Genomic DNA, 14604 nt, shown 5'->3' on the forward strand with positions numbered 1-14604 from the left:
AGTAACAATTATTACGTAACATACATTTTCTCAAAATATTAAAATATTAATTTAATAAAAATGCAATTGTTTAGAATGGAGCAAAAAATGCCTCACGTAAGTGATGGGACACCATTAGATACTACTACGTACTACAATAAAAATATTTTTTGGGGTTTTTAGTTTTATTCAAAAGCAATTGGCAATAATTTATAAAATCGTCTGCAGTATTTCTCTCCATTTTGTTTTGGAATTTCTGTGTTTTTTAGCTCTGTGCAGCCATGAATGCTAAACGAAAAGAAACTTTGCCTGAAGTTTGAAAATTAGCTATTAATTTGCATATTGGACGTGGGAAAATCTATAAGAAAAACTGCTGAAACAGTTAACTTGAGTCATTCAACAGTTTTCGAGATCATTAAACGAGATAAAAAGAATCATATGATTCAGGATAAAAGAAGACCTGGCCGACCATCAAAGCTATCCAATGGAATAAAGAGAATTATCGTTCGAAATATTAAAAAAATCCAAGAATGAGTGCTCCTAAGGTTGCTGCTGATTTACAAGCATTACATGAAGTAATTGTTAATCCTGAGACTATTAGAAGTGTAATTCGATCTGCTGGATATCACGGTGGAGCAGCCGGGAAAAAATTCTTCGTAAGTGAAAAGAATAGAAAACTCAGACTGGCTTTCGCAAAATCCAACATAAATAAGAATTCTGATTACTGGAATGAAGTTATATTTGCTGATGAAAGTAAATTTAATATATTTGGTTCTGACGGTAGAATCTTGGTGTGGAGAAAACCTAGGGAAGAATTTCGTAAACAAAACTTGGTGCCAACAGTAAAACATGGTGGAGGAGGAGTTATGGTATGGGGGTGTATGTCGTCCGCTGGAGTTGGTAATTCTGTTTTTATTGACAGTAAAATTTATCGGTACAAGTATATTGACATTTTAAATCAAAATTTGAAATCTTCGGCACGAAAATTGAACCTTCATAACGATTTTAAATTCTACCAGGACAATGACCCCAAGCACATTGCTTTAAATGTTAGACTCTGGCTGCTGTATAACTATTCTAAAATAATAAAAACACCACCACAATCTTCAGACTTAAATCCCATAGAGAATATTTGGCAAGAATTGGAATCAAGAATTCACAAACACACCATTTCTTCAAAACAACGATTAAAATTGGTGCTTCAAGAAGAATGGGGTAAAATCACTCCAGAAATCACAAAAAAAATTAGTCGAATCCATTCCAAGAAGATTAAACCATGTTTTAAAAGTAAAAGGAAACCCAACAAAATATTACAACCTTTTAAAAAGTAAAATTTTTGGATAAATATTTGATGGATAAGTAAGTGTCCCATCACTTATGTGAGCATTTTTTGCTCCGTTCTAAACAATTATATTTTTATTAAATTAATATTTTAATATTTTGAGAAAATGTATGTTATGTAATAATTGTTACTAAATTTAAGTATGAAACACTCCCACAAAAAAAATTTTTACATGTTTTCTTAATTTATTTTACTACAGTTTCCTTTTGTAAAGCGCAAGTATCCCATCACTTTTGTGAGACTCTGTATTTATAACTGAGTTTGTTCTGTCATTATATGGCATTAATGCCAAATGAAAGTTCAGTACATTTTTAGAAGCCCATTAAATAACATGTCATACCTTTCGCCATTAAAGATGGTAATATCAGTTATTTTTAAATTCCTACGGTTAGTCAAACTCTCCCTATATCTTGAACAAATTTTAAATTGCTAATAAAATACTTTTTATATTGGTGAACAATACCTGTGCAAATATAGCCTATAACTCTGAAAATTTATTAACTGAAAGAAGGTTGAAATATCTTAAATTTTACAGTTAAAATAGAAAAAAGTAATGTGGTTGAAGTATTGAAGAAAACAAGTACACTCACTTCATGTGCACATTTAGCTTTTATTTATTCTTTTTTGAAATTGATTTTTAATATTTATTTTAGATTTGTGGTAATGTGTTTGCTTATAATTATAATATGCTTCCTTAAAGGTCTATGTGTAAGGGCATAATTTTGAAATATGTTATTAAAAATAGCATATTAGCACATATACAGTCCAGTTTTTCATAAGAAACTAGTTGACAGAAATTTGTTTTCCAAATTTAGTAATTTCAGTTATTAAGAGGATATAATTTAAGAGCTATAGTTAACACATTTTTTTAGTGTTTTGAAAGATTCAAACTAAATTGAAAGACTGGTGTTTCTGATTGTTTGAGTAAGGGAAGATGAAGGAAAGTGCCTTAGTTTAATGCCTTAGTTTTCCCAACTTTAAAAATAAAATAAAAAAAAATAAATAAATAAATTTTTAAAAAATTTAAAAAATTAAAATTAAAAAAAACCTTTTATTTTTAGCTGTTTATTTTTATTTAATTTAATAATTTTTGTTATAGGTTACCATGGTTAAAGTTCAGGAATGTCATGTATTCCGGACTTGTATGGACTGTCTTGGTGCAAATGATCCGTATTGTGGATGGTGTTCCTTAGAAAATAAGTAAGAACATTTTTGAAATTCCAATTTCATAGCTGTTAATCACTTGAGGCAAAATAGTTTTTATAATAAATCTAATTAAAATTAGGTTTAAATAAACAAAATTAAAAAAAACTTACAGTTTGAAAACTTTAAATTACAGTAACTTTACTTTATCTTTTAATTCACATATACTCTTAGAATTTAAATGATATTGTAAATTAGTTCACAGCAGTATTAATCTTTTATATTTGCAATTAAAATTTCATTAAATTTTAAATTTAAATTAACTTTAAATTAGCTTTATATGAATGGAGAATATCTGTTAAATTCAAATTTCATTCCTTGCAGCAATGGCACAAGAGAATTATTTAAATTTAATTTTACTATATTCTTGTGAAACAGTTTATTTTTAGAAATATGTACCTCTGGAAATGTTTATAAATGTTAAAAAACATACAAATATTAAATAAAAATAATGTTTTTAGTTCATAAAATTTTAAAAAATTTGCTCTTAAATAAAAAGCACAGAGGATGTTTACACATCTTTTACAGCAATTTAAGAGCTGTTTAACGAATGTTTAAAATGTAGCAAATATTTTTTACATCATAAACATTTGTTCGATCTGATAGCCTTTTTACTGAATTATAAGTCTGAATCATGATTTTCATGATAGAAGAGTTTTTTATAAAATTCTCATGGATATTGATTTCCATTCCTCTTCCACTACATTCTTAAGTCCATCAATCATGGTGGGTCTGCACTTAGAAAGAGCTCTTTTCAAGAGACCAAAGACACAGTACTCCATAGGTGAATATTTGTAGGAATATGTTGAAAAGTTTTACATGTAATACCTTTATCAGTCTTCATTTTTTCTAGGAACAGTGGTTCTTTTGAAATTATTACTTGTTGCTTTATCTTGATGAAGTTTCACTCTTTTAAAAATCATTGGTACAAAGAAATAGAATTTCTTCTGTAACTGTAAAACTTTCTCTTGATAGCAAGTTGAATTGACTTTAATGTTTTTTCTCTATTTTTCTTATTTTTAATTTCCTGTCATGAAAGAATTTTGAAACAATAATAAATCCCTTACTTAAACCTACTTTTCATAACAGAAACGGGTTTATACATTTTTTTCTTTGTTTTCAATAATATGTAGACCTTTCATGTTGCAGTCATTTAGGTAAACCCCATGCTTCGTCAAAGGTAACGTATTTCCTTTTATCTCCTGCTAAATGGTTTTCATGCAGGGTTCTGCAAATTGTTCTACGTTGAGCCAGATGCCTCAGTAAAAGCTTGTGAACATTGTATTTTTGAAAGTCGCAACTCTTTGCTTATTATTTTATTTATTGTTGCTACAGATGTATTTAAAGATTTTGCAATTGATTTTTGCTTTGGCAGCTTTTCTCTTGTTATCAACAATTTAACTTTAAAAACAATACATACAATTTTCGGGTATAAATTTGGAGTCATCTTTCTGTGTAGAAGTCATGATTGATGATATTTCCCTCTCTGATTAAAAATATTGCTTATTTTGCACTTGGAAATTGTAATATCATGCATTTCTGAAGTTTTTTAATTATGAAGCTGGAATATTTCTCTTTGGAAAATGCAAAAATCTATCCTTCAATCCACAGCGTGTTTTCGTGCGATATTTTGTAAGAAGAATAAATTTAAAGATAGCAGACATTATTTCTCATTTCAAATAATAAACTGTTGTCAGAAAGTTTAATTCTTAAACATTTGCTTCCTTTAATTCTTTTTTTAAATTGTTCTAAAAGTGTGTAAATACTTTCTGTATATCCAAATATATATATATATATATAAAGAAGAAGAAGTATGTACAGTTTTGGAGGAAAAAAGAAACTATTTAAAATCTTAGAATTTATGTGTTACTACAAAGTTTCATCATAGTTATTAAATTTTTAATTTTGAATACAAACTAATGTGGGTACTTTAATGAATACCCATCCTTTAATGGGTTATTAGAAATCTATTTTATTTATAGCATTCTTTGTATGAAATAATGTAACTGCTACATGTACAATGACTTTTTAAATAGGTAACCTATATTATATTGAGCAATGTATATTTATAACATCAAAGATAAATGAAAGATTTTATGCATTACTGATTGCCAAGGTTTGTTCATACTGGACATAATTTTAACACATCTTTGGCATGAACTTAAAGTGCAGTAATTAAAATAGTGTATGGGGTAATATAACTAATTTTATTATTCTGTTTTTAAGTTTTGAAACATTTTTAATGTAAATTAGAATTAGAATTTATTTTAATATGTGTTGTTGCTAATTCAAATGCTTTTAATTCAGATGTAGTTTACGAGGTGCTTGTGCAGAAGCTGCTCAAGATCCTTTATATTGGTTGTCTTACAAAAGTGGTCGCTGCACAACTATTACTGAAGTACAACCTCCTCAAATACAACGCACAACAGCTCGTATTGTAAGTAATACTGTTTTGTGAAAATTAATATACTTCTTGGGCTCTGTTTGTTTTTGAAAGAAAAATGCTATGTCATTTTGACAAAGCTAGTTGAAAATAACGGTACTTTCCCATTTTGCCGGCGCAGGCGATAATGTCGCCAATAATGGTACAACTGATGCCAAATGGAATATCCTTGCTGATAACCTTTTACACCTCATTTTCAGAACAAGTCACAGCTATTTCTTATCAGATTGATTGTTTCTTTCAACACTGGCATACAATTACGTAGAATTTTTACCAGATATTTCAATTTTATGCCTTAAGGGCATTTATGGTAATTAAGTCAATTGGGATGCAATCACACTTCTCACTCGAATGTGAAAATATAGGAAACGCAAAGTCAAGAGTTAAATTAATCAATTCTAATGAGAATGTACTAGCGAAATAAAGCACTGCGGTTTTACATAATTTCTGAGTAGGCTATTCGTACGAATTGAAATAATTCTTTCATTTAAACTTGTATTCCAAATTAAGATTTAACCTGAAATTAATATAGATAATTACTGAGAGAATTAGGTTTTTGTAGCGTAATTTACGTGAGATGAGATCACTTTGGGTCACGTGATATGAACTGGCGAATCAGTATGTTGAACCATAAAAGCATAGTAAATTCTCAAATTAATGTCTTTTTACAAATTTAATGGCTTTATACATAATTTTAAATGTAATTATGTATAACGTGCCTTTATACATAATTTATTATCTTTAAATGCCAGTATAAATATTGTTAATTGAAAGAAGATATCAAAGTAAAGCCACCTCTGTTTGTTATGTAGAATCATTGCAACAAGAATTGGAGTTTGATTCCAATATTGCTCATAAAATTTTAAGTTGTTAAGCAAGAATCATAGCAAAGGTCAAGACCGTTCCTAAGACTGCTGCCCCTAAATTTAAAAAAAAAAAAGCTTCTCAATGATTAATAAAATATTTATTTCATATTCACTAAGTACTTACATATGACATGTATAAAAAGTAAAAGTATATATATATAAAATATGTATTCTGAGAGTCCGGCCAACCGTGTACTTTTTTTTTTACGCACTGTACCCCCGCTAGGAGTGGCCCTGGTAAAGCATTTTTTGTAAGGACTATACATGTATGATGATATTTGTTTGTAATAAGTTGATATAATGTTAAATTAAGGAAGAAAAATTCCTGCATGCAAAACATACTTGTTCTCGTATTGGAAAATAATCATATGATCATGTAACTCTTCATGCTTTACTATTATAATAGTAGTTCCTATTTTATGTGTATTAATACATTTTTTGAGCTGATGAATAGTAATGCAAACATGAAACTCTGCAGGATTTGCTTTAGCTAATAACACTTAATAGAAATTTCTTCATATTGTTCTGGTTCAAGGTACATATCAACATAAAATTCAAAGTTTAATTAATTTTTTTTTTTTAAAGTTGAATAATAGACTGTTTCAGAGCCATACTATTTTTTTGTTCATTCCAAATTTTTTGTAATATTTTAACACTTTCATAATTTTAAAAATCCAAATAACATCTTTCTAAAGCTAGTTATTGTTTTAATATATCTAAAAATATCTGTATATTGGACAATAATATAATTCATAAAGAGCAGCTATATTGTAACAATTTAGCCCCAAAACTGCAGTTTATAAATTATGTTGTTTGAATTCCTTTTTTCCCTCTAGCAGAACAATATTTATCGATTCTCCATTACGATCTAACCTATGCTTATAATATACTAGTAGATGTAAACATTTATGTCTTTGAGATAAGTTAGGTAATACTTTCCCATGATTTATTATTTAATGTAATTAATTTAGCATAAAGTTTCTTGTATGTTGGTATTTTTAGAGCACATTTTTAAGTTATATTGGAGCTTCATGTTTCACTTCTTTCATAATCAGTATGTGTTGTTAATGTCTTTTCTCACATTAGTAATTCATATCTTTTAATATTTTTAGTTGAGCCTAGTAATAGACAATCTACCAGCATTAGAAGGGCAATTTTTCTGTGCTTTTAGCGCATTTGGCAAAACTCTTAAAACAAATGCCACACGCTCAGCTAGTGGTGTGAATTGCCCAACACCTCACACAGATTCTTTGCCAACAATACCACCAGGGAAGCGTAAGTATGATAATATGATAATTCTTTTAAGTATATGTATGACTTTTTTATAAGATTGGTAATCTCTGAATGGTATGGTCTTTTATAGTATTCGTGTATCACCAGTCTCATTGGCATCTCACAGAATATATTTATTTATTTAAATAATAAAGTGCGTTTAAAAAATTATACAGTCAAAAGTCGTTAATTCGGACCTCAAAGCTACAAACTTTCTACGCATGCATCGCGTTGACGCATGCGTGTAAGACCTTTACGGCTGTGAATATGTGTGTGTGCATGCGCAAAATACGTTTACGCATGCGCGTTTAATGTATAACGGATGGTATAAGCTAAGCTAAAATTATCTAATTCAGTTAATGTTGCAGATTGCGTTGTTCCTTAATCTTCGAATTGGATCCGGCTTATTATTTTTTGCAGACTGTTAGGGCAAATTTATAAAAGTAAGCTTGAACTTTCGATTATGTCAAATAGAATTTCCGATATATATTTACTAATATGTAAAGGATCTACAAAGCGAAAGTATGTTTCGAAGTCCATTAAACAAAAAGTGGAATTGCAGCAAAAAATGGATAAAGGCATATTCTTTGTTTATCTAACCATTCCGAAATCTGTTTATCAATTCACGCTGCTCTGTGGCGAGAGGGGGGGGGACGTCGAGGCGCGCAATTAACTGGAAGTTGATCTGTCAGCACTATCCTTATCTTCAGGGCAGATGTTTTTATTTTATTTGGCTTCCTTACTAAATGTAGTATTTCATCTCGATGTACTCCGTCTTTGATATGATTTAAATCAAATTCCTCGTCATTATAATTCGCTTCCAATAGCGAAGAAAGTGACACAGAGGTTATTGAAAACGAAAAAATTTCGATTGACAAATTAGTCGGTATTCTCGACACAGCAATTAGAGGACTTGAACAGCGGAACTTTGTAAGTGAACAAGAAATTATGTCTGTTTATAGAATTAAAGAGAAAGTATTATCACATAAAACGAAGCAACTTAAACAACTTACATTAAAAGAAATTTTTAATAAAGTAAACAAATAAATATTAAGCTTTTTTTTTTTTTTTTTTGTAAATTTTGATACCCTTTAGATCATAATTGTTCTTTATTTCATAAATTACGGTTTCATATTTTTAATTTTATAATTTCTGCATGCCATCTTACCAGATTTAAACTGATGATGTGTAATCAGGAAAAATCGATAATCCGGAATCGCCGATGTCCCGACGAGTCCGGATTAACGACTTTTGACTGTATCTGATAAACGTTTAATTTTGTTTCTAGTTTATAACTAATATTGTTATATGTAGTTTTTTTATGTGTAGATTATTAATGTTATTGCTTAATGAATGAGTCTTTAATGCATAAACCAAAGAATGAGTCTTAATTAGTCCTAAGCTTTAAATGAGTCTCATTATCCTCCATTTAATTAGCCTATATTTGATGGACATTTTCTATTCTTTTCTTTATATAGTTCAATTTAACTGACTTTAACTTTGTAAAGCATTTATTGTGCTTCTATTAATTCCAAATTCAGCTGTTTAGAGTTAGCTGTTATGTGAACTAAATGATGGCTATTGTAGATTACCTTATATCAAAATGTCACCACTTGTCACTTTTTACCTTTTTTAGGGGAGAGGGAGTTTCATTTTTCTATGATTGTACTAAAATATTTCTTGATAAAAATTTGATAAGCTACAATTGTTACATAATAGAAATATCATAAAAAATTAAAGTTCCTGTAAATTTCTCTTTTCAGCTATATATTCTATTAAAAGTAATAAAAACAAAAGTATTTTCCATTAAAGCATTAAATTTATATGAAAATTGTCAAATAAAGAGTGCAGCAGAAAGAACTCCCCAATTTAGTAGTGTAGCCAAAGAACGTTTATGTAAAGAAGGAAAGGCTCCATAGATATAATGTAAAGTTTGTCTTCTACGCCGCTAAGAAAGAAGAGAGAAAATTCGCCAAGGGATTTGGTGATGGAACCTGTTGGCGAGAATTCCCCTCTCTGTGATGTAGTCGACCTGGCCGAGATTTTCCTCCTCTGCCACATGTACAGGAAATTGAGGAACACGGGTTAAGATGAATAAGAAAATTAGGTGAAGTTTCACTGTCACTGGCTGTTGAACTTGCATTATCCGTATCGCTGTTTGATGTCTGATTTTATATCTATCAATATGGAGGGAAACAAAATGGAATCACACAGCTTTAAACTCTTGTTAAAAGTAACCGTCAAACCTGTTCGAATTTCGACATCAGCTTCGAGCTTTGGCACTTTTTGCAACAGATATTTTACGCATGCGCAGCTTTTTCCCTTTTCGTTTGAAGGGAGCCACTCCTGCTGCTGTGAAGTTTTCCTTCTTCACAATATTGGTATAGCTTCTTTGGTATAGCTATGCCTCTGGAGGGGCTGTGTTTGATGGGGAGGATACCATCAAATAGTGACATTAAATGCTCACATAGACCATAACTTGATGAGAACATTGTGCTTTCATTATAGAGCACTTATTCACAGTGGCAATTTGCTGTCAAAATACAATGGCAATGTAACTTGCCTTTTGCATCAGCTTTGCAATCGATACAAAAACCGTATTCCTGACGAAAATTTAAATAAATACATAAAAAAAAAAGTTGAAGGCTTTCAGATTTTATATTTTCAGATATCATATTTATTTCAGATTTTATATTATATTTTTATATTTTCTGAAAGCTTTCAGATTTTATATTATGCCCAGAGGGGCATTTTTTACTGTTTTGTGTCTTACCTTTACTTATTAAATATCATGTTCTTCATACTTAAACCATAAAATTCAATTCAACAGCAATATCGCAAAATAATTTTAAAATGAGCATATCTTTAGAAGTTCTGATACACAATCTCACGTGCTGGAGATAAATATGGTTTGTTTGTTGTTTTCCTGTACAGTGTTGCCATTGCTCGCTTTGAAGTCGTTGAGTTTGTTAATCAAAAACAAAATAAATATGAAATTAATAATAAAACCAATTTCAGATTCCAAATTAGGCCTTCCAGATGCCCATACTCGGTGCAGGATTATGTTATTCAAAATTTCATGGCTCTAGGTATCGCCGTTTTATCACAATGTGAGAAACATACATATATTTTTGCAGATTCTTCATTATTTAATTTCGTTAAATATAATACAGGGCTCTAACATTTGGTGGTAACAGTTTGAAAAGTGATTTGCCATCAATGTAAAATGTCGAAACAAAATTAATAGCCCTCCTGGGCTAAACACATATATTTATGCAGATTCTTCATTATTTAATTTCTTTAAATATAATACAGGGCTCTAACATTTGGTGGTAACAGTTTGAAAAGTGATTTGCCATCAATGTAAAATGTCAAAACAAAACTAATAGCCCTCCTGGGCTAAACACCCTTTGGGCTAAAAATTACCTTCGGGTGTGCAATTTTCAAAACCCGTGGAGTTCTTTCTGAAACACCCTGTTGTATTACAGATATTGTATGCACTTCGTAGATCTTCAGTCAGGGCTACAGCATGTGTTTCTTATGAGGGATTGTTCGGTATATCTGATGGAAAACTGATGATAATAGTGTCAAACTAAAAAACTAAAAGAAATGGTAGAAGAAATGGCAAACTTAAAAATAAGTATAATATTTAAAAGTGATAAAAATATGGGGAAATTTCTGCATTTTCTTGTGGACATACATCCTGTAGTGTTTTAATTTTTATGCATAGTTTGCTATTATTTTATTACATAGCTTTGCTTTTGGGTGTTGTAATTTTAAAATTCTTGTAATTAGCTAATTAAGCTGCTCTATATCATTTTTAGCTTGGTGTTGAAGACTGTCATGACTTTTCGTGTCTTAATACCAATTTATTTCTAATTTTTATTTTTGTATTTCAGACCATTTTACTGCCAAATTATCTGTTAGAATGAAACCTGGACCAGATTTTGTTGCTACAAATTTTACATTTTATGACTGTAGCACCTACACTTCGTAAGCAGAAATTTTATATCTTATTCTATAAAAGACTATTTAGGATATTTTTATCTCATATAAGTTCCTTTATGAAATACTGGTATTTCCAATGATGTTATGATCATATTTGTTGTAAAATTATATTCAATTAATAATCAGATTTCTGATTGACTTCCCAAATTAAATAAATGTTTCAAGCCATTATATATCATACTGGATTTAAAACCTCTTCTTTTTCTTTATTTGATGTGTATAAGCTTTTGTTTTTATTTCATTTTAACTATTTTTTTTTAAAAAATGTGAGTTTTAAAAAAATGTAAAAATGTTTTTAAGCAAAACTAGCTTTATCAAATGTATAACTTTCATGAATTGGATATGTGATAGAAGATAAAGCAAACAGTTTGCTGTTCTCATCTTTATTATTCTTCTGTTGAAAATGGAAAAGTTAATATAATAATACCCTACAAATCTGTAGATAATGCATTCAGAGACTTAACATAGATGATAGCGAATGCTGTATAAAGCAAGATATTTGTGAAACATACATAAATACTATCAGGTTTAATTAATAAATTATATGCTGCAGTAAATTACCTGTTAGTGCATTGTAGTACATATTTCCTACAGTGTGCTTTCTCATGAATATGAAAGTAAAAAATTATGGCATTTTAATCTAATGTGCAAAAGATGGAGAAAGAAAAAATTCAATTTTTGTACAGCTACAGTGGCCAACTTCTGTACACAGTAACGATCAAAAGAAAATTGGTGTTGCAAGCTGCATAATATATTTTATTTAGTCAATAAAGACCACATATATTCAATATTAAAAGTTATTAAGAAGAAATATATCCGGAAATAATATATGTATGTATTATTCAAAGGTGTTATGAATTAATATTAATTTCAAATTTGTTGTGAACGAGTAGTAAAAAATTAATAAAAAATATGACCAGGAATAATAAACACTGTTTGGGATTTTAATTGCTACAAATTAGTTTTTGTGTATAATTTTTTAGAGAGAATAGCATAAAGACTGAAACAAACAAAGAAATAAAGGCTGGAAACATGCTGCTGTAAAATGATTAAATTTTTTTAGCATTTAAAATACGTATAAAGTCTACATAATTAATAAATTTGTGCATTATGTGCATTTTCTTAAGGAAGAAAAATTGATCATCTTTGTGTATGTCTGTCTTCATTATTTTAACATATTATGACAGCTTTTAGATTACAGCATTTTTTTTATAAATGTCAGCACTTTTATTTGTAATCATATCAAAGTGTGCAACCATTTTTCTTTTATCACTAGCTGCACTCAGTGTGTTTCAAGTGACTTTCCTTGTGATTGGTGTGTTACTGGCCATCGGTGTACACATGATACTGGAGAAAACTGTCGAAATGATGTACTTGTTACTGGGGTTTCTGTAAGTAATTCTTTTTGTTTCCATTAGAGGTGCATTTAGTTTTTAATAACTTGAAAGTATTAATTTTTTTATTAAGAATGCTTTACTTTTATTTGTATTATTGGCAGTTACTTATTTTATGTTTTTAATTAGAAAATAAAATTTAGGAGAAGAATGGTGCTTTATATTACTTCTAAACTATTTCAAAGTGAATTAGTGCACAGTATGCTTAATTTTTTAATGAAATGTAAAGTTCGCTTATACTTCATGATTTATTTGAATTCTCTAATGCATTTGCACATGAGAATTCATCATAAGTAATGCATTACAAAATTCTGTTTTGTTATTTTTTCGAAGTAATGGTATTGCATGAAAATACTGCAACTACAAGCAAGCTATAATATTTAAATTCAATTTATGTTTACACTCTGTTTTAATTTTAATTTAGATGAAATATTCCCATTTGCTATCACTTATTTATAGATGCGCATAAAGGAAATTGCATGAAAAAAATTTTATTGCAGCTTAAATGACTTCAAAACATAATTTTTAGAATGAAATAACTGAATAACTTGTTTAGGGTATTACAGATGCATTGTCTGTTTTTTAAAAGTACATGATTTATTATACCTGACTTGAATTTTTGAAGAAACGTTTCATAAATATGAACATAAAAATTATGAAATGCAAAACTGGTACTTCTTTATTACTGCAGCCCTTAAGATTGAATCACCAATCAACTGAGATATCTCACCAAAATCTGGCTGCGTGTTCTTATACCTCACCATGTTGCATTTTTGCTCTTGCCATGTCTTCTTATATTATTCATTTTTGATGAGGTTTTTGAATTCGCATTGATTATTTTAAAATATATTAATTTTTTGTGTGATATGATGTCAACAATCTTTAATTTACCAAGTAATGAGGTTGATGCCATATCATTTTTTCAAAAGAGAGGTCTTTTACCTGACAAACAAATATGCGAAAATGGTCATAACATGAAACTTTATATTAATGACAAAACCATTTGAAAGTGCGATGTTAAAAATTTCAAAGGGCCTGTGTATTGGAAATTGGTTCAGTGCTTCCAGAATATCTCTCATCACTGCTATTAGATTTATGTATTCTTGGACAGAGGAGTTTACATCCATGAAATGGTGTAACAAACAGTTTAATATGTGTGGAACTGCTGCAGTTGACTGGAACAGTTACATGCAATAAAGTAATAATAACAAGGATAAGAATTCTTAGAAATATTTTTAGGAAACAGCATGTGAATGCTGTTGTTAATATTATATATTGTGTTGTTTGTTTTTACATTCATGCTTCACAAATTGCAAAATTATAGCTGCAAAATTATATTGCTTGCAAAATTATAGCTGAGATCTTGGTACAATTCTAAAATTGCCAAATATGGTTGGGGGCTGCTGTAACAAAGAAGTACCAATGCAAAATTGTATATCAGTAGGTATTTTTACTTTCTTGTACAAAGTAAAAAGGAAGTATTGTGATCGTGAAAAGTTTCAGGCAGCATATTTCCACGAAAATATCCATTTTGACCGTTATCGAATTCAATTTAACAATGTTTTTGCGTGACATCTGTACATAAGGACAGAATTAAAGACTCTTTTCCTCTAAAAAAATTATAAAACTGCTTTAAAATGAATTCTGAAAAGAATTTTTCATGGCGTCCGTACGTATATATGTTCGTACGGATGCCACGAAAAATTATGCGAGATACGTACGTCCGTACAAACATATGTACGGACGGACGTATCTCGCATAACTCAAAAACGAATAGCCTCAGTACGTTGAAATTTTGTATATAGGACTGCTATAACAATGTAGATATGCACCTCGTATTTTGGTTGCAATCGGCCACACCAAACATATATAAATATATTTATATATATATCCACTCTGTTACTCGAAACAGTGATCTCGGTTTCTTTACTCTTATATGTTTGTAAATTGTACATTTTTTGCTTTAAAAATGATTGAATTATGTTGTTCTTATCTTCCGGTTGAGGTTTTTATGGCTTTCATAAATCTGGAAGCAAGATTTGTACAATTATCAACAATTTAAAAGCTGTTTAAGTGCGGTTAAGCTTTAAATAACAC

The 14604-nt window shown here is 29.4% G+C and overlaps 1 protein-coding gene across 9 annotated transcripts in view; it reads left to right on the forward strand.

The window, feature by feature from the left end:
* The window catches only part of LOC118198476 (plexin-A2-like), a 1098378-nt gene that overhangs the window by 1024052 nt on the left and 59722 nt on the right, over window positions 1-14604 (forward strand). For all 9 annotated transcript variants that reach the window (XM_085827537.1, XM_085827540.1, XM_085827535.1 and 6 more), the window contains 5 exons: window positions 2421-2521; window positions 4832-4961; window positions 6946-7108; window positions 11005-11098; window positions 12390-12504. In XM_085827537.1, the coding sequence (XP_085683663.1) occupies window positions 2421-2521; window positions 4832-4961; window positions 6946-7108; window positions 11005-11098; window positions 12390-12504 (603 nt within the window). The remainder of the gene's footprint in view (window positions 1-2420; window positions 2522-4831; window positions 4962-6945; window positions 7109-11004; window positions 11099-12389; window positions 12505-14604) is intronic.

The sequence above is a fragment of the Stegodyphus dumicola genome, chromosome 12, assembly GCF_044657685.1.
Source record: "Stegodyphus dumicola isolate Sdum_Otavi_A_Nest chromosome 12, ASM4465768v1".
Lineage (NCBI taxonomy): Eukaryota > Metazoa > Arthropoda > Arachnida > Araneae > Eresidae > Stegodyphus > Stegodyphus dumicola.